General features: G+C 37.4%; 3 protein-coding genes across 3 annotated transcripts; all 3 read right to left on the bottom strand.

The window, feature by feature from the left end:
* Positions 1-397: 397 nt before the first annotated feature.
* Positions 398-4,600, bottom strand: LOC101291462 (G-type lectin S-receptor-like serine/threonine-protein kinase At1g61550-like). Its single transcript, XM_004287977.1, has 7 exons — positions 3,259-4,600; positions 3,064-3,177; positions 2,730-2,926; positions 2,439-2,649; positions 1,774-2,011; positions 1,517-1,667; positions 398-1,425 (listed from the first exon to the last, which is right to left on the bottom strand). Exons 1-7 carry the CDS (start codon positions 4,553-4,555, stop codon positions 1,129-1,131), a joined length of 2,505 nt encoding a protein of 834 aa, XP_004288025.1. The 5' UTR covers positions 4,556-4,600; the 3' UTR covers positions 398-1,128.
* A 2,367-nt stretch (positions 4,601-6,967) lies between these two features.
* On the bottom strand, positions 6,968-12,187 carry LOC101291174 (nicotinate phosphoribosyltransferase-like). The gene is made up of 15 exons (XM_004287976.1): positions 12,014-12,187; positions 11,775-11,922; positions 11,568-11,687; positions 11,318-11,452; positions 11,173-11,234; positions 10,884-10,959; positions 10,325-10,426; positions 9,805-9,921; positions 9,648-9,706; positions 8,734-8,908; positions 8,336-8,470; positions 8,140-8,238; positions 7,884-7,989; positions 7,433-7,545; positions 6,968-7,328 (listed from the first exon to the last, which is right to left on the bottom strand). The coding sequence occupies exons 1-15, from the start codon at positions 12,145-12,147 to the stop codon at positions 7,251-7,253; spliced, it is 1,659 nt and encodes a 552-aa protein (XP_004288024.1). The 5' UTR covers positions 12,148-12,187; the 3' UTR covers positions 6,968-7,250.
* A 2,243-nt stretch (positions 12,188-14,430) lies between these two features.
* Positions 14,431-16,794, bottom strand: LOC101290893. Its single transcript, XM_004287975.1, has 8 exons — positions 16,372-16,794; positions 15,937-16,038; positions 15,751-15,816; positions 15,606-15,671; positions 15,026-15,313; positions 14,878-14,947; positions 14,632-14,785; positions 14,431-14,551 (listed from the first exon to the last, which is right to left on the bottom strand). The coding sequence occupies exons 1-8, from the start codon at positions 16,735-16,737 to the stop codon at positions 14,533-14,535; spliced, it is 1,131 nt and encodes a 376-aa protein (XP_004288023.1). The 5' UTR covers positions 16,738-16,794; the 3' UTR covers positions 14,431-14,532.
* Positions 16,795-18,337: the final 1,543 nt, after the last annotated feature.

Raw genomic sequence — 18,337 nt, 5'->3', positions numbered from 1 at the left:
CTTCTTCTTTTCAACATCCACCAGGAAGAATCAAAATTTGTTAACCAATCAAACACTCAAATTCTTGATAATTCTAAATCCCTTCCTCCCCATTTAGACTATTCCCCAGACCCATCTAACTTGGTCCTCAAGAAATCTATTTCTGACATGTTACATTATGACAAGTCATTTCTGTTTTCCTGTTTGGATTCATTAGCAAATTGATTGATAAATGAGGAACATAATAAGCAGATGGCATCTTCCAACTACATTATTAAGTGTTGAGAGGAGGCGCGTCATTTATAGGTGAGTTTCATAACAATATTTCTTCCGTCTCTAACTAACTACTTCACTAATTCCAGAAATTGAAGCTAGCATCAACAAATTGTATACAGGCACAAAGCCACAAACATAGTGGAATGATTGCAAAAAGAGGCACAAATGCCTTGAAAAACAGTAGGGCTATTACCAACCCAGCTAACAGAAATCCCAACAGTAAGGGCCAATTTGGCTAGCCGCCGTGTTCGATTCTCTTTAAGTATCAGTAAAGAATGAGGAAGGGAAGCTAGAGAGGCTATGTTTGATATCCTCAACTATCATCCCAAAACCCGAATCCTCAGCCTCTGTAGATTTTGTGTCACTTACCAACACACCACAGTCCGACTCCAAAACAAAAGGAGCCAAGTTAAACTCTACTACACCTCCACGGCAAGTACCCAAGTCAAAACCTCCATCCAAATTGGCTTTCAGCCAACCAGCCGGCGGAGGAGTCCAAGGCTGGAACTGCCAGTCTCTTTCCCCGTTTTTTAAACATAACTGATCTCAACAAAATAATGTAGGCTCGTACCTTGTTCTCCGATAGTCTGAGGTTACGTTCCTTCCAACTTGACCACAATGTCACCAAAAGAAAATTAATCTCCTCTTTTTTCAGAATCTCAGAGCAGATAATCAGCCAATCCATGAAAGGCATAGGCTGCACTACGAACCATAACTTAAAGGTTGCATTGAGTTCTCCGACGTTTTATATCAACCTATTCATTAGAATCAATTTTCACATCAACCTCTGTTTTAGGTATTTTATCAAATATGTATCTGACATATAAGAAGCTTATTGTAGTTCCATTTTGTGTCATACAGCTATGTTGTCGCTTAACGTCCATCAATCACAGTAATGCTAGCTTCATTTTTGGAGGAAATAGTATTCTCAGACTGCTGCTGAGGAGCTGAGTTTTGGATAGTGAATACGGGCGACTTAGGTTGCGGACCATCTTTGTCGCTGCTTAGAATTGAAACTACATCAACCATGGTAGGTCTATCCGCAGCATTGTCCTGTACACAAAGAAGCCCAACATGCACGCAAGTCATTACTTCTGATGAGGAATATAAATCACCCATTACTTCATCTACGAACTCCAGTGATCTGCCTTCATTCCACAAGTTCCATGCCTGAAAATAGTTCCATTAATTGTTGTTAAGACTTGTCAAGACTCCTAAGTTGTAGACAACAATTACAATAGAATTTAGAGCATAAACTTACATAAGCAAGAAAGCCTAGCTGTTGGTCATATAAATAGAAGCTGGTATTCTTTTTGCCGCTAATAATCTCCAATACCAAGACCCCAAAGCTGTAGACATCAGATTTTTCGGAAAAGACCCCACCCATGGCATACTCCGGAGACATATAGCCACTGCACAGCAAACATATTACTACGTATATGACAAAGTTGCTCCTTTTGGTTTCTGGCTTAATTAAAAATGTCAAGTTATGATGTAACAGAAAAAACTGTTATTTACCGTGTTCCCACAACCTTCTGAGTATTTTCCAGACTCTGTGTTCCTTCAACTATGCGTGCTAATCCAAAATCTGAAATTTTTGGATTCATTTTCTCATCCAAGAGGATGTTACTGACTTTAAGATCTCTATGAATCACCTTCACATAGGAATCATGGTGGAGATAAAGAAGGCCTTTAGCAACACCCTGAATAATATTAAAACGTGTAGCCCAATTAAGCACTGCTCTCTTCCTCGGATCTAATCAAATATACAGTGCACCCAGTTAGAGTGCAAGACACCAATCAGTAATTCTATATATTTTCCATAAAACATCACAGTTAAACATTGATGATATGAGACTTTTAGTCATAAGTCATAACATTGGGTTAAAACTAGAATTCTAGCTGTAAATTCCTAAAATTTGGAGACACGGTTGTATCAAGTTAATGCAGAACGGAGCTCTCAAGCACCAGATGATGTTAGATAGTGGAAAGCATTAAACTTGCAGGTTAAATATCTTGCTTCGCCAAACTAAATCATGATTTGTGACTAGGTGATCAAGTTCATGTGACTTCATTCATAACTACATGTAGAAGATTTCAAGAGAAATTTATAAAAAATTTAGAGACAAAAGATTATTTTGAAAGAAGAAGATAAAACCGAGTAACTTATTGGTGAAACTAACCGAATAGAAAAGTATCCAGGCTTTTGTTAGGCATGAACTCATAAATCAGTAACTTCTCATCTTCTTTAATGCAGCATCCCATGATCCTGACAAGATTTTTGTGTTGAAGATTGGAGATCAAAAGCATCTCATTCTTGAACTCTTCAACACCTTGTCCTGAGCTACTAGATAGTCTCTTCACAGCTACTTCCTTCCCTTCTGGTAGCATCCCCTACACAAGATCCACAAATCAACAATTCCATGTATCTTGTACCTGTCGAAAAACTATGCTATCCTCGGGAAACAAAGTACCTTATAAACTGGGCCAAAGCCTCCTTGTCCGAGTTTGTTTGTGATGCTGAAGCTGTCTGTGGCGATTAGTATGCTATCAAAATCATATATCTTTAGCTCTGAGAGATCATGCTTTCCTAAATATTCTCGAAGATCGTCTCTATAAATCTTAATCAAACCAGTTGATTTCAAGTGTGGTGTTGTTGATTTGACATCTCCTGAATGTGCAGATAAAACTATCAAACACAGAGTTGGAAGTTGGAACAAAACAAGAAGCAACATTTGGATAACAGAAAATAAATATTAATTCTTTTGATGTGCTAAATTAATTGACCAATTCATTGAATTCTCTTACGCTTTTGGTTAGCATGCCACCTTAGCAATCTGAAGACAATAGCAACCAAGATACTCATCAATCCAATAGCTGTAAGACTAAGGCTGGCAATTAATTTTATCGGTTTTCCTCTACCTAAAAGAAAAAACAAAATCAACTTCCAATACAAAGGAAAATTAGTGGTAGAATAGTTTTGCAAGAGCTATGATCACTTACCTAGTTCTGAGTCTGCTAGGCGGACATAAAGATCTTCTCCAAATGATGGAAACTGCTGAATATCAATAAGGTCTTTGTACCAGACCAAACACCCTAGGTTGTTAACATATGCATAAGCCAGGCAAGAACAATTACTCAGGCACTGTATCTTGCAGTCTTCGAACTTGTCTACAGAGATTGAATACCGATATTCATGAAAATCGGGTACTTCCAATCTTTCCAACTTCAAAAACCCATCTTTTCCTTTTGATGAGACTGAATTATTTGTGTTATTCTCACAAAACAAATTTGTTCGTCTCACACAACCTCCAGTCCAGTTTCTTTTGCCCCATTCTTCATTTGACTTGGGTATAAACCCTTTCAAACACTTGCAGATTGGAGATTCAAGAGCTTTGCAAACCCCAAAAGGTCCACAGGCCCCATATATATCGCATGGGTTTTTCGATGACTGCCAGTCAACAGACCAGTTTTTGCCACTTACTGATAACATAAAGCTCAATTTTCCTTCGGAAGACATGTCCATATATGCAAAGGGTTTGTCAGCTGGAAAATTGTCAGGACTGAAGGAGAAATACCTTGTTCCCTGCGTCTCGTTATCAACAAGAGTAAATGGACTTTGATACTGAGAATTAAATGAGGGTATACCAATATACCTTGATTTATCCCATGGCCCACTTCTCCAGTAGGGAGTAGATCCATTGATCCAAATGAACGACTGTGCTGGCAAATCTGCTGACAGTCCAGTTGAGAATATCCCCGGTGATGGATCATTTTCACTTCTCCAAGATGTCAAGAAATTCCGTTTTCCAGAACTTCTATCATATCCCAGCAACATGTATGGCAGTTGTGAGTCACTAGGATTATTAAAACTGTCCCACAAATCAGCTCCCATAACATCCTTGACAACAAAGTTCCCAATATCTAAAAGAACTGCGAATGAACAATTAGATATATTGGCTGACCACACAGAACTCTGTTTCCCATCTACGAGCTCCAAACTCCCGCTGCTGCCAATTCTCAAGGTAGCCAAGGTATCTGTAACTGCAAGAGGATTATCTCTGTTAGCCACCCATACAATTTTACGAGGAAATATACTTTTGTGCCACAATCCCACATACTTATTAGCAGAACTATTAGGTCTGAAAAAGCCTAATTCAAATATTTGGCTAGGAGAGACTAGAGTTTGTCCCTCTGCTAACGGGTGTGAAGGAGTTATGTTATATACTTCAGCACCATACTGTGACGGAAGCAAACTGAAGATGAATAAGAAAAACAAAGTAACACAACCCAGTTGCATCACTACTTGAATATGTTTAGCACAAGGACAATCTCAAATATTTCTGTTTCACAAGGATAGCTTGGCTACTGAAGTACTAAAGAATGTAGGCCACACAGACAGAACAAGTGTAGATCAGGACTAGAAAGATCAATGATCATTGTGCTGATGCTTTTAGAGTCATGGAAAACATATTTGAAGACTTGACCTCCTTCTAGGAGATCATATGACTCAGTAAAGCATGGCCCCAGACTAATTACCACAGCGCTGCCCATTAAACCAAGAAGACAGCGACGCTTAAAGATTTAGTCATACCATCAGACCATATTTGTGAAGCTTACTTAAAAGGACTTTTCAGTAACCATTGATAAGTCAAGGACTAAATTTTCTTCTTGACCATAAATACAATTTGAAGAATTTCAGAAGCAAAGTTCAGTTCACTCTACATTATACATATTCATTTGAAAGCTGGGTTCCTTAATTGTGATTGACTGAATGTCAACCAAAAAGGTACATATCAGTAAACTTCAATCGGACTAAATCACCTCTATATCGATACAGTTCACATCTCACTATCTTCTATGGCTACTTTCAGTTTGCCAACATACTAAGCGTTTAGGGCAAGTAAATGTGCGGAAACCTTGAATTTTAACACCATTGATATGGGACATGTCACTATCTTCTCCGGTCACTTTCAGTAATACTCAAACTCAGGGGCGGATCTATGTCTAAGGCTGCATGGGCTGCAGCCTAGACAAGATTCCTGCCCAAATCCCAAGTTATATATATACAGCCATCAATCTAGAGTAGCCAAAACAAAGAAAGAAAAAGTGTTTTCTTCAACCAGTTCCTCACCTCCTCGGACATGCAGAAGAGAAGGATACAGTCATCGAGGAAAGTGATGATTAAGATGAGATGACTATGTGGTGTCCTGTAAAGTAAGTGTGAAGATAGAAGTAACATAGAGAGTTGGTGATTGAGTAAACAAGATGGACTAACGCTGGTTTGATTCTTGAAATTCAATGTTTATGTTTGATATAGCAAAGGTTTATGCCTGTTTATAGTGTTTATAAATGTTCAAAATCTAAAATTGCTAGTCAAATGTCTCTAAATTTTGGACAAATATGCTATAGAAGCCATCTTCACTACCCTCTCAGCTCATATTTGCCAAAACTTATTATAGATATTCTAATTCCTGATAACCAGTAAACAAATTATGCACTTATAAAATTAGCCTAGACAGGTTCGAGATCCTGAATCCGCCACTGCTCAAACTCAAGCACCCTGTGCCAGACAAAACTTAGCTTATACCAGGTAATTGAGAAAATTCAATGATAGCTCTGCCAATGCTTTCAAGTCATGGCACGCACATTTGACATTACATTGATAAGCTCAGTGACATTCAAACTATCTTCTCTGGTCACTTTCAGTAACATTCAAACTTTAAGTGAATATATCCAACCATGGACATGAATAAAATTTGTGAAAAAGAATTGAACTTTCAATCAAGGAAGCAAAGCAGTGTAACCCAGAAAACATGCAAACAAATAATCTGATGGGTAAAGTTCAGCACCAACAAATTCGGAAAAAGTAAATGAAACCCAGTAAATATCGTCTATGACTAAAACCAATCAATCAGTGCAACAAAGAATCATAACACCCAATCTTCATCATAATGATAAATAGCTCGAAAACCCAGTACATGTAGAAGCATAACTTCATGTAAAAGATTGAAACTTTGCAATGTTCAGTAGAAACAATTCCGTACCTGAAAGAAGTCAAGAGAAAGTCTTAAGGAGTATAAGACGCCTGTCGGAGACCCAACAAGGCGCCGTTGACGGCTTTCCTTCTTCTTCTTCTTCTTCATGTTTGGTTCTAATCTAAACTCATATGGCAGTAAAAATATAACAAACAATTTGTGCCCTTGTGGGTATGGACAAGCGGTGCACTGTTGCAGTGATACCAAATTTTGTCATGATCAAATTTTGTAAGCGGTTTAAAATAATCAAATTGTATCAATCTTCAAGGAGTCGAATTCATAGGTTGTAGTTTCTTGAACGAAAATGTGTCGCATGGTGTAGATTCCGGATACAAAATTGTCCATACATATTTCAAATGCAAGAAGCAACAAAGAGTCTTGAGGACCATAGCAGAACGAACAAAGAATGAAAGGGTTGTTGGCTTACTTGGCCATTTTAGCCGCCTTTTCGTTAGCGAAAGTATCTTAACCACAAACGTTTAGTCGACGACAACAGTAGCACAAAAGGTTTTCCTTACGAATCCAAGCTGAACTATATCGCTGCTTCAACAGCTAATAACCCTTACTAGATGCTTGGGGAATCCTAACAATATCAACTGTCCTTGAGATTTTCAGATTGTGGAAAAATTTTAGATTTAGAAGATGGAGCTTAACTCCATTTGCTGAGAATACTTCTTTGCATCAATTTCCATTTCTGCTTACATGTATCTCAAAATGGTACAAAAAGAGAATCATATTTCATTCAAAATCGATGCAGCTGTTGAAGAATGGGAAGCAACTACTATTAACAAGAAAAATCCATGTTCCTCAATTTAAACTACTTATGTAACTGGACATTCATGACTATGTGGTAATAATACTATTTCAAGAAGCTCCTAAACGGCTAGACCTTTAATTGTTGCTTGCGCTGAGAAAAGTGGACTGCTTCATGTTACCCTTGCTATTACAGGGTGACTCTCACTGCAATTCCCCGACAGGTGCCTCGTTGAGCCATAGGAAGTGAATGAAGTCGTACAATTTCGCACTTACACTAACCTGCTCAGTATTAAACTGTATTTAGAAGAAATACTAACCGCCGGAAAATGAGCATGATTTAAGCAAGTTATATATATTAATAGTACCAAGTTAAATAGTAGTACCTTATACGGAGTGGGGTTTAGTCTCCTCATGTGGTCAGGACGCATTTTCTTGAGTTGGCTGATGCAGCGCTCCCGTATGTCCTTCAATGGTGGCAAATCTTCTCTCACTCCATCTTCAATTAATGAGATGAATATTACAACATTACCTAAACGCTAACATGTTGATCTGTTGAAGCATTTTCTACAGAATTCAACCAACAAAATGCTCATGGGGACCTACATCTTATTTCAGAAGTCTGGCAGACTTATAAAGTCATTTATAAGAGGCATTGTTAAACATAATAAGTATATCAAGCATCAATTTAAGGTGTACGTGGCATTCTGCTGTCTTAAGAAGTTGCATAATAATTTTGTCTGAGAAAACTATGGGTTAAATGGTAAAACTGATAGTAACAAAAAGAATGTGAATGAGTGATTTCAGATAGAAAATTGACATATCTGGGACCCGTACCTGGGCCATGCCAAAAGCATTTCATAAGTTCCTCAACACGCTGTGGTACTACATATGCTCTCTTTGATTCATTAAAGGGGTGACGACACAGGATCCGTTCTCCAACCTGCAAATAAATATTGCCTATAATGAGACCTTCCTGGTTCCATCATTCTAGAGATCATCCTATGCAGTGTTGCTTGTATAGAGTCCATAAGAAACAGTAATAAAATAACAACCAGCTATGAGTATTGAAGAGGAAAAGTTGACAAGATACCTTTGGAGGTGGTTCATTTTCTCCAGTCATTATGTCTACCAGGGGATAACCTTCTTTCCCAAACAATCTGTAAGATCGTTTTTTACAAGGGATAGAGACCTAAAATAATAATAATATTAGACCCCAACAAAATAAAATTAAGTAAAGACCAAAAGAGAATATGATACTAGAAATTTATTGACCAGTAAGATCAAACCTTTGTAACGTCTTCAGAAAGCTTGATGCGAGGTTGATTATTTATCTCAACAAGCTTGAAAACACAACCAAGAGCAGCTTGAGCATAGCAAGTAACTACATGGGTCCCAATTCCAAATGCATCAACCTCATGGCCCTACATAACAAATAGCTTAACACTGTTAATTAACATAGGTCCAATAAGATTTACTTGTCCTGTAGTAATATCCCACCACCAAAAGAGAAAACGTTCGAAATTGATATATCAACACAGTAATAAGAGATCATAAACATAATACCATACAAAATACTTTATCTGCATGTACTGATGCTAACTAAAAGGTAGAGGGTGTAGAAATTTCAAACTTCACTATCAAAACAAAAAAAATATATTCAAGGAGAACAGGAGTGGGTCATTACCTGTTTATTTAAAGCATCCAAAGTTTCTTCATTTAGATCATTACTAGCTGTGATAAGTGTCTTTCCAAATCCAGGTACTCCAAATTCTTTCTCAATGATGTTGAAAATCTTACGAGCCTCAGAGGAGAGATATGCCAGATCACCTGAATCCAACCTAATACCAGCTGCTTTGTACCTGGGAATAGCATCACCTAAACCATTAACAGAAACTACAATATATTTCAGAGGATTAACTAATGTCAGCTTAATAAAATTTCAGAATCGAGTCGTAGGCAACACATCGATGACGTCCAAGAACAAGAATAAATGTTTGCAATGGTAAATGAAAGATGAGAAACGCATGGTTATTGATAGTACAAACGCAATTTATAACTGTGTTTTTAGGGATATCATGTTTACGATAAACAAATTACCACTAACCTGCAAAGATGGGGAAAATGGCCTATGGTTTATTCAATCACTAAATTCTAAAAAGGCAGTTACTCACAATTAAAGACACCCCATAATAGGCATGTTATTCAATACTGCTTTGCCTCTCTCTACTGGTGTCATGTTGCCCTCTGGTGATTCCTATTTCAAACCAATGCACAAAAGTTCCATGATGTTGAATTTACCAGATATGTGATATGAATCCTCTGATATTCTCCATTACAAGTAGATATTCACAATTGTCGTTCATCGATCATTATTAACTCCTCATTTACCTAGCCAACGTTGTTGCTTGCGGAGAATACCTAACTCTACAACTCCACCCTAACTCGCATGATATTAAGCATCATGAATACCACTAAATGTTTATGTACTATAATTGAAGGTGTGACATAATTAGGTTAAGAAAATCTTTAGCATTCATATCCACATAAACAGAGCATATTCATCAATGGTTGATGCTCACAAAAACCTTTCATACTTACCCTAAATCATTTAATGCTAAAGCAACTGCACAGAAGTTGGGGATTCCGCTCCTCATAACCTGGTAAAATGAAGGCAAGGGATAGTTACAAACACCACAAAAGTATATTCAGCTTCAGCCACGTCATTTATAAAGTAAGCTAAAAAATGTTTACTTACATCATATGTGTCTACAAGAGCTAGAAAGTTATCAGGGAATGCCAGGGCATAAGATGTGAAAGCTGCAAGCTCACTTTGATTGGTCTCACCAAAAGTACCATTTAATGACTTTGACCACTGCAAACACAAACATTGTCAGTATTGTTTTAATTTATTGCTGTCATCTTAGATCCTAATAGGAAACAAGATTACAAGAAAAGAAAAAAGAATTAAATGAGGTGTAAAACAAGCTGAATGCATGTCTGATTTTTAGGTGCTGCAACCTGAAGGCATGCTGATGCAACATTTTGTGAAAGAAGTTCCAAAAACACGCCACATAATTGACAATACGTCACCATCCCAAATTCCCAACTCATGGAAGAAGATAGAGAAGTTCGATTCAGATTGAACAACTACTAAAATATAAGGCACTAATATGGCATGAATTCCTTCCATATTCCAGGATGAATTGGAATAACTCAATTGAAAACCATTCAACAAAGGCATACAAAATTATACTTAAAATAAACGATCAACACACCTGAATTTTGCTCAACCAAGTCTGAACCAGGCTAACAAAATCCTCACAAGTACTGCTTTTATCACTGCTATGCAGTGTTTTATCTATAATCTCGTCTGGGCTCTGCAAATCATTGAATAAATTAGACAAAGAATAGGTTCATGTAAAATGGTGGAAATATAAATAAGGATGATAAAAAGATAATGACCAAAACATATGCCAGTATGGCATAGAACAAGAAGTTCACACTAAACTCTATCAAAATGCATAAAATATCGTATTTTTAATATAATTATCAAGCGGAACTCAACCGCGTTAAGCTCATGAACTTTGATCTCCAAAGTCAATGAGATTTTTAAAAGAAAAATTTAGTATTGCGATCAAAAGACGTTTAATGAAATCAATGAAATCTCCAGCAATAAACAGTAAACATATAATGCCAATTTAAAGCATATTTATCAGTCTGCGAAAAGAACGAGTTGGGGATTGAACCCCAGCTGATCGAGTAAAACTGTAAAAGTGAATGGATAAACCACCCCCACAATGACAATATGCACGTAAAACCTGATAGTTTACAAACCATGAATGAGCTGACAAAAGCATGTGAATGTGTTCCACGAAGCGGGATCCCAAATATCTTTCCAGCGGCAACATTACTGTCAAAAAAACATGACAAATTCTTATGAAATGTGTCCAATTGTGCAATGACAGAGATGTGCAAACTGCAAAGATAGTTACTTTTATGATGCATATCATACTAAAATGCTTTAGAAAAACAAGGAGAAAAAAAAAACACCATGTAAACAACTCAGTAAGAATGGAAATCACAATCCTAATATGCAGTAGCTGAGTTTAAAAACAGATGCTACCTTGTTGCATGAAATCCTCCCATATAGCAGTACCTAGATGCCGCTATTCCACCATCAGGTCCCTATATATCAAACAAAGACATCTTACTCATGAAGATCATCCCACTCGAAACTTTAAAAACAAGGAATTCAAATGTGAATATACCTGAGCTCGACGAAGCCCAAACTCGAGTAGCATTTTAGATTCTCCAGCAACGAAACGATGCCTCGCGGCATTTGTAGAAACTAATGACGCGTAGTTAATGAGATTCAAGAACGGTGTTTCGAGCAACTGAACCACCTGAAAGAGCAACACAAATACATATAAACATTTAACACTGCCTCAAAAAGTCCAATTCACTACAGTAAATAAAGGAACACAGTTCCAAACAAAAGAAAAGGTAATCAAGTCTTACAGCGATAGGTCCTTCAACTCTAACCAAAGGAACCTTCGGAAAAACAACTGATCCCTCCTGGATAGCATACACTTCGACATCGGCACAGTCAACTCCTCTCAGATAGTCAAAGAATCCTTCCTGCAATTCATCATCACCACTTCGAAATCAGACCACAACAACAACAAACTGTACTGCTTCAATCGAACGAAATGGAGTACACCACACCTCACACGAAGAAGACAAGGATTGGCGGACGAAATCGATTTCGTCCTCGGCCAATTTGAAATTAGCAATGAATTTGATGCATTCCTCTAGACCGGCGAACACAGTGTACTCGCCGCCGAACGGATTCTTCCGGAAATACAAATCAAACCTGAAAGAATTGCAGGATACGAACATGAATAAAGGAGAAGATGAATAAAACAGTGCGTTTTGGTTTGTGAGTGAGAAGGAGGAGGAGTTACACGGCGCGTTCGTTGTGCTTGCCGGCTTTCCAGTAAGCGTAGGCCATGGTGAACTGGTAGAGATCGGTGAGGAGAGGCGTCACCATTGGATTGGTGGGGCCGGCGAGGGCCTGGCCGTTGGATTTGGCCGCCATAGCTGTGAGAGAAGCCAAATTCGATTTTTGCTTTGCTGCTGCTCTCTCTCTCTCTCTGGCTCTGGTTTTTATATAAATGAGTTTGGGAGTGCAGAGTGGGGCGGACGTGTACGGTGCGTCGCTTGGAGAATACGGCACGAGAATGGTGGGGGATTGGTTGTCGTTGGATTTTACAGAGACAGAGACCGTTAAGAACGAAGAAGAAGAAGAGGAAGATGACAGAGAAGGAGAGAGGAAGTGTTTTGGGTGGGGCCGGGGCAATGGCTGACGTGTCTTGTTGCGTTAGCATAGGGCCGCCTCTTTGTAAACCATACATCTTGTGTGTCCTTTGGTTCTTCTTGTTCGTTTTGGGCTTTGGAATTTTAAGAAAATCTAACAAGTAATTGCCAAAACAGAAAAGGTTTCTAATAATGTATTATTGTTGTGATTTTTCCTTTTCAATCGACCTTGTAACCTACGCCAAAATTAGGGTAAATAGAAAAAAGAAAAAAAAAAGTCGAACATGAAATTTCTATCAACATTCTACTGGAATTGTTTTAAACGTGTTATTTCGATCGACATATTGAGTTATTTGAGTGTTCTGTTTTAATGATAATATCTTATGATGTTGTTGAGATACGCTTTGAACACACATGAGGATTGGCCACATATATTGTTCATAAGAAGCTTTGGCTAAACATCGTAGCAAAAGGACCACTTCTTATAAACCACTATTTAGATATCTGAAAAGACAATTTGTTTTTTTGAAGAATGAAAAGGCAATTTGTTATGATGCATCAATTTGTTCTTTTCAATTGGGGGATTTATGGCTACACCGGTAAGTGCACGTCTACCTGCAAACTTACGCCAAAAGACTTTGATTTGGGTCCTCAACTTAAACTTTTGCTATAAAGCATTTGATTAGTAAGTTTGATTGACTACTCAAAATCAGAATGATTAAGCTGTTAATGATGATGGCCAATTGGCCATGTTGGTGACCCCGTTTGTGTGGTAGGCTTTTTGATCATGGCAACCGCAGGAGTGGTTGCATTCCAAAATGGAATTAGGTAGGTGGCCACGAAGTACCGTAGTAGAGTCGTGATATTGGTACATAGCAATGTGGTGGTGTGGCGGAGACGGTGGGAATGGGGTGGAGCTAGAACTATTGGCAGCAACGAAGATAATACAGGTTGGATGTGGAGGTCTTGGAAGTAAAGAAATATTTTTTGTTCTATAATTGAAAAATAAGAAAAGATAAAGAGATTAGTTCGGCGGATAGTTCGGAGGAATAGTTGAGAGGAAATAAATGTTCTCATTCATTCTCATTAGCCTTCTTATATAGAGGTAGAGTTTACATCAGAGTACATAACTAATGAGTAATTACGTGGACATCCACATAGATTATAATATTTATAACAAAAACATAGAAAGTGTTGCCTCAAATTCAAACATTATTCATGAAATTTACATCATAGTACATAACTAATAAGTAATTACGTGGACATCCACATAGATTATATTATTATAATATTTATAACAAAAACATAAAAAGTGTTACCTCAAATTCAAGCATTATTTATAAAATTTCGAGATGGATTAGTGGCGATGTAAAATATAAGAAAGTGGTCATTGAGGCCTATCCTATTTCTCCATTCCAAAAAGTCTAGCTTCAATGATGGCTAAGCTACTGTTTTAGAATCATTGGACTAGAAAAAGAAAACACCGAATTTGGTAAAAGTATACGAACCATTTGACTAACGATCATTCAACAGAACCATAGATGCCAAAGCATTGAATTCTCGTTCTTGGACCAGTCCTCTGTCCTCTCACTATGGGACTAGGTTGGAGACAAAGCACCACAAAGAACCAGCATGTTGCTTTGGGTGGTACTAGTACTTCAAACCCAAATCTAGCTCTGTGCCCACAAGAACACAGTTTTGGAAGAAACTTGGTTTAGTTTCTTTCTTTTTGTTCTTCTTTGAGCATCAATGTAACATGCGCATTTAGGTTCTTGAAAGACCAAACACTCATAATTCTGGTATGAATCTTTGATTAAACTTGAAGAAAAAGAAATGGACTTCTAAGTTAGAATGAAAGTGATACCAATATTAGGCAGCGGGTGCTACAAAGAGATGTCATTGATAATTACAGACAACACTGTCATACAGTGAAAAACAATGCCCACTTTCTCAGTAAGAGAACCAGACTAAAAGGAAAAATAGAGTTTTACAAACCTCATCCTCACTTTCTACCATTTCTACTAGGTTACAAGCTGTGCCGAGTGAATGAAATCGAGTCTTTGGATTCAAGAATACCAGAAGTTGTCACTAAGTACTCGTGGCTACACCTAATCCAAAATGCCAAGCATACAATAACCACGGCGTCCTTCTTGCAGTCCTAGTCTTATTACTGAGTACCCTTCTTCCTGTGCATTGCAACTCATATTCATCACCAGATGTGTTGTAAGGGTAAGCAAACATTACATTAATCCGAAAGTTAAATTACCTGTCAAGATGATGTTGTTCTATCAACTTTAAGGGCTTGCTTTCTTTGCGGTCTCTTCCTATGATGCTTGTTTCCAGGGAACCATTACCCTTCTGATCAGATACTTGAGCATTATAGGGAAGTGAAACTGTAGCCATGGCTCCCAATTCAAATTCTTTCACAAGGAAATATACATGCATGTCAGACCCTACTTGTGTACAAGATGTTAAGATACTGGAAAGTGGAAGGAGCACTGAACAGACTCACCTAAAGGATTAGTCTCTGAATGATTTACACTAACTGGTTGATGCTGCAACAGTTCATCCCTGCAGATTCCCTTTATATGACAGGTAAAAGGACGGTTAAAATCCATCACTTGACCCCATATGCATGTTTTGATGGGCAATAATTTTACCTTGGATGAGTTTGGGAGCTGAAAGGGTCCCAAGTGAGCCTGAATAGATGCTTCCAATCCAAATGCATCTTCTGAATTGACTACATTTGACAAATCTGGTACATAGGACTGGTTTGGATTGTACAAATTTTGTGTTGAGGTATCCTGGTTCATATTCAATATGCCTGACATGTTCAAATGCACAGGCCTATTTTCCTCACCACCAAAGTCCATTCTTATCTGAGAGAATTGCGAAGCTCCAGGTAGGCACATGGGATGCAAACTCATGCCATTTCTCATTGATAACATCTGAAATGAAATCAAAAGAAACCAAACTCTCACTTTTAATTTACACTGATCACTAATTCATCATTGATAACACCAGTAACATCATTCATCAGTCTATCTAGTTTTGGACTCCATGGCAAAAACAAAATCAGGATGGAATACTAGACCTTGAAATATTTATTGAAGCAGAGACTTTTCAGCTAGGACTTCAATCATTTCATCAAGTTTTCAATCTTTTAGTCTGACTGGTAACTACATCATTGTCTCATTGAACTTCATAGGATCTTAAGCTTTGAAAAAAAAGGTAACAAACCTGTACTTGAAGCTGGAGCTGTTTGAGGTACTCAATGGCTTCATCAAGCATTGAAGCCTTGTCTGTCTGCCATTGACAAAAACGAATCAATCCATCAGTAATCTAAATCACTCATAAGAGGAACTCATCATGTATTTACATTTACCTTGTTAGAATTTGGGATGAGATTCTGCAATGCCTTCATTTTCTCATTAATCCTACTCCTCCTCCTCTGCTCAACAAACCACAATGTACATGAAAACCAAACAAAAGCACATACTTTCTCATGAGCAAAAAAATATTAAAGAAGAAAACTAGAAACTTGCAATCACATTCAAACTAAAGAACCAACCTTTTCAGACAAATTATGAACTTCTGCAGCTCTGCTTCTCTTTGAAGAACTTCGACCACCTGATTTCACTGCCGCCTCGTCTACCAATGCTTCAAGACCCTCCTGCATTTAAGATTCCTCAACATCTTTAACTTACAAAACAAACAAAAGCAAACAAAGATGAACTATTGTTTTCTATCAAACATTCTTTTCAAGTAAATTTCCCCTACTTAAATTCCGAGGACATCTAACTATGTTCTTGAAAAAATCAGTCAAAATGCATTCACTGTTTTCCTTCATATTCTTAGAGACAGAAACCAAACAAACCACCAACCAGAATAAACCGAAAAACAACAAATCTCTGATCTTCAAAGGAACAGAAACTTTAACAAAGCATAAGCATTCCACATTTCGCTTTCCTGAGAAAAGATTCAAACTTTGAAAAGTCCAAACTACCTCGCTTTCACAATCATACTCGTCGGCCTCATTTTCACTAGCTCCGACCGAAGACGAAGATACATTTGGACCACTCGCCGTTACAACCGCCATGGAACCATCAACTCCCCTGATCCCGCCTCCCACGAAACTATCATTGCTCGGACGGCCGAGATTTTCCGGCAGAGCATAACCAGCCGGCGAAGACGAAAACAAGAACTGCTGTCCGCTCAAAGACGAAGAACGCACCAATATTTGCTGCAGAAAAAGAGAGATTTCGTCCGTGGACGAATGACTCTGAGCAACTGAGACCGAAGAAGCAGGAGCTGAAGATGAACAGGAGTTGTTGTTTTGGTAATTGTACTCGAATGTATCCCCCATTCCCATTGCTCTGTTTCAGAAACAGAGTTTTCTGTTTTCTGTGTGTTTTGAGCTTTTGGTTTCTGTGTTTGTTGCGTCTGGGGCTTTTCACAGAATGGGCTAGCTAGCTAGTTGGTTTACATTTATTGACAAGATTACACTAATATCAAGGTTAATGGAAAAAAAAAATATGTGAAAGTGTTTCAGAGTATTAAAACTCTATGTGGTCTCGTTTGGTTCACGAAACGGTTACGTTACTCTTTCATCAAGAAAATGAGTCTCGCACGGTTACGTTGTCACTATTTACAGTGTCTCGTACATAATATACTAATCGTCGTCAAACATCAATCATTATCTATAATGTATCGTACTTAACTATCAACTTATGGATTTGAAATTTGATACTCAAAGAGCACCATAGAACACTCTCTAGCTATAAATGTTACGCTGGTTGTGGTTGAACTATGTGATAGTTTTGATTGGGGGATAAGACTGAGAAAGTACCACTCAACATTGCACGTGAGACAGCACTAAACTTGGGCTAACGTTTTTTCTGCCATTGTAACCAATGTTGCAGAGGTCTGAGTTCTGACTCTGCCCTCCATAATCCCTGTACCTGTAAAAATATCATTTTCTTGTGAAATTTTAAAATGCTTAAAGCTGTATTCCGGGTATGGTTTAAATTTTTGAGTTGCAGTTTGAAATGAGAAATCGTTGAATATATTGGCAGGCAAATTTGTGGAAGTACTCAGAACACGCCATGTCAGTGATGTTTTTGGTTTCGTTGGTAATTGCTATGATCCATCTCCATTTTTAATCGTACTGCCTATGATGAAAGAGGGTGGAGGTACATATATTGACAAGTCTAATTATAGAGGAGGAAGAAAAATGAGAAAAGCTGCAGAGGAAAGTAAGAAGATCATTGCTCACATTGAACATGTTCCAACATTCAAAAACTCAACTCAATTGATAGTTAGGTACATAGTGCATTGCTTAACTACAAAGCTAAACTGAATGCTTATATAGTTGTAAACTAGTTTTCTTACGTCGTAAAATTGTTTACCACTTTATAGTGAATGATATGAAATATTCTGTTGGCGTTGCGTGGCTGTAAAGCTAAACCTAGCTTTTTAATTTCATAACGAATGAGAGGTCGAGTCTTTGCATATTGTGTTAGGCAAAAAATCACAAATGATCAGTGACTTTTGACCCATTAATCACTTTACTCACTCACATTTCAAAAATATCACTTAACTCACTCACTTTTGATTTTGTCTCTCATTTAACTCACTGCCGTTAAATCTACCGCTAGAAACCGTTAAAATTGAGGGTATATTTGTCTAACCACATAAAATGCATTTCTAACTTTTTTATTTTATTTCTAAAGTTATTAAATCATTTTCCTTTTCATTTTTTGAAAAAAGTGACTTTATAAAATCCGAAATTATTTTGAAAAATAAATAAATTAAATGTAGTTATTTTTTTCGTGATACATTATTAACTTAGAAATACATATTTTTCTTATTTGAAAGTTATTAAATTATTTTCAACTTTAAACAAAAAAAAAAAATCTGGACTTTCTATACAAAACAAATGTTTTCGAATTAAAATCTGATGAGAATAAAAC

This window comes from Fragaria vesca, linkage group LG1 (genome assembly GCF_000184155.1).
Source record: "Fragaria vesca subsp. vesca linkage group LG1, FraVesHawaii_1.0, whole genome shotgun sequence".
NCBI lineage: Eukaryota > Viridiplantae > Streptophyta > Magnoliopsida > Rosales > Rosaceae > Fragaria > Fragaria vesca.
This window is presented reverse-complemented; position numbering and strand designations above follow the sequence as displayed.

Bases quoted from the DNA above. Each gene is read 5' to 3' on its own strand.
- LOC101290893 (XM_004287975.1), bottom strand. From the start codon at position 16,737: ATGGGAATGGGGGATACATTCGAGTACAATTACCAAAACAACAACTCC. The intron at 16,039-16,371 runs GTAGTTTGGACT...TCTTAAATGCAG, and splicing joins AGTATGATTGTGAAAGCGAG to GAGGGTCTTGAAGCATTGGT. The intron at 14,948-15,025 runs GTAAAATTATTG...TGTCATATAAAG, and splicing joins AGCTCCCAAACTCATCCAAG to GGAATCTGCAGGGATGAACT.
- LOC101291174 (XM_004287976.1), bottom strand. From the start codon at position 12,147: ATGGCGGCCAAATCCAACGGCCAGGCCCTCGCCGGCCCCACCAATCCA. The intron at 8,471-8,733 runs GTAATGACCCAC...TTTGTTATGTAG, and splicing joins TGGATGCTTTAAATAAACAG to GGCCATGAGGTTGATGCATT. The intron at 7,329-7,432 runs GTACTACTATTT...AATACTGAGCAG, and splicing joins TAAACCCCACTCCGTATAAG to GTTAGTGTAAGTGCGAAATT.
- LOC101291462 (XM_004287977.1), bottom strand. From the start codon at position 4,555: ATGCAACTGGGTTGTGTTACTTTGTTTTTCTTATTCATCTTCAGTTTG. The intron at 3,178-3,258 runs GTAAGTGATCAT...TTTTTCTTTTAG, and splicing joins CCTAGCAGACTCAGAACTAG to GTAGAGGAAAACCGATAAAA. The intron at 2,012-2,438 runs GTTAGTTTCACC...ATATTTGATTAG, and splicing joins CCTGGATACTTTTCTATTCG to ATCCGAGGAAGAGAGCAGTG.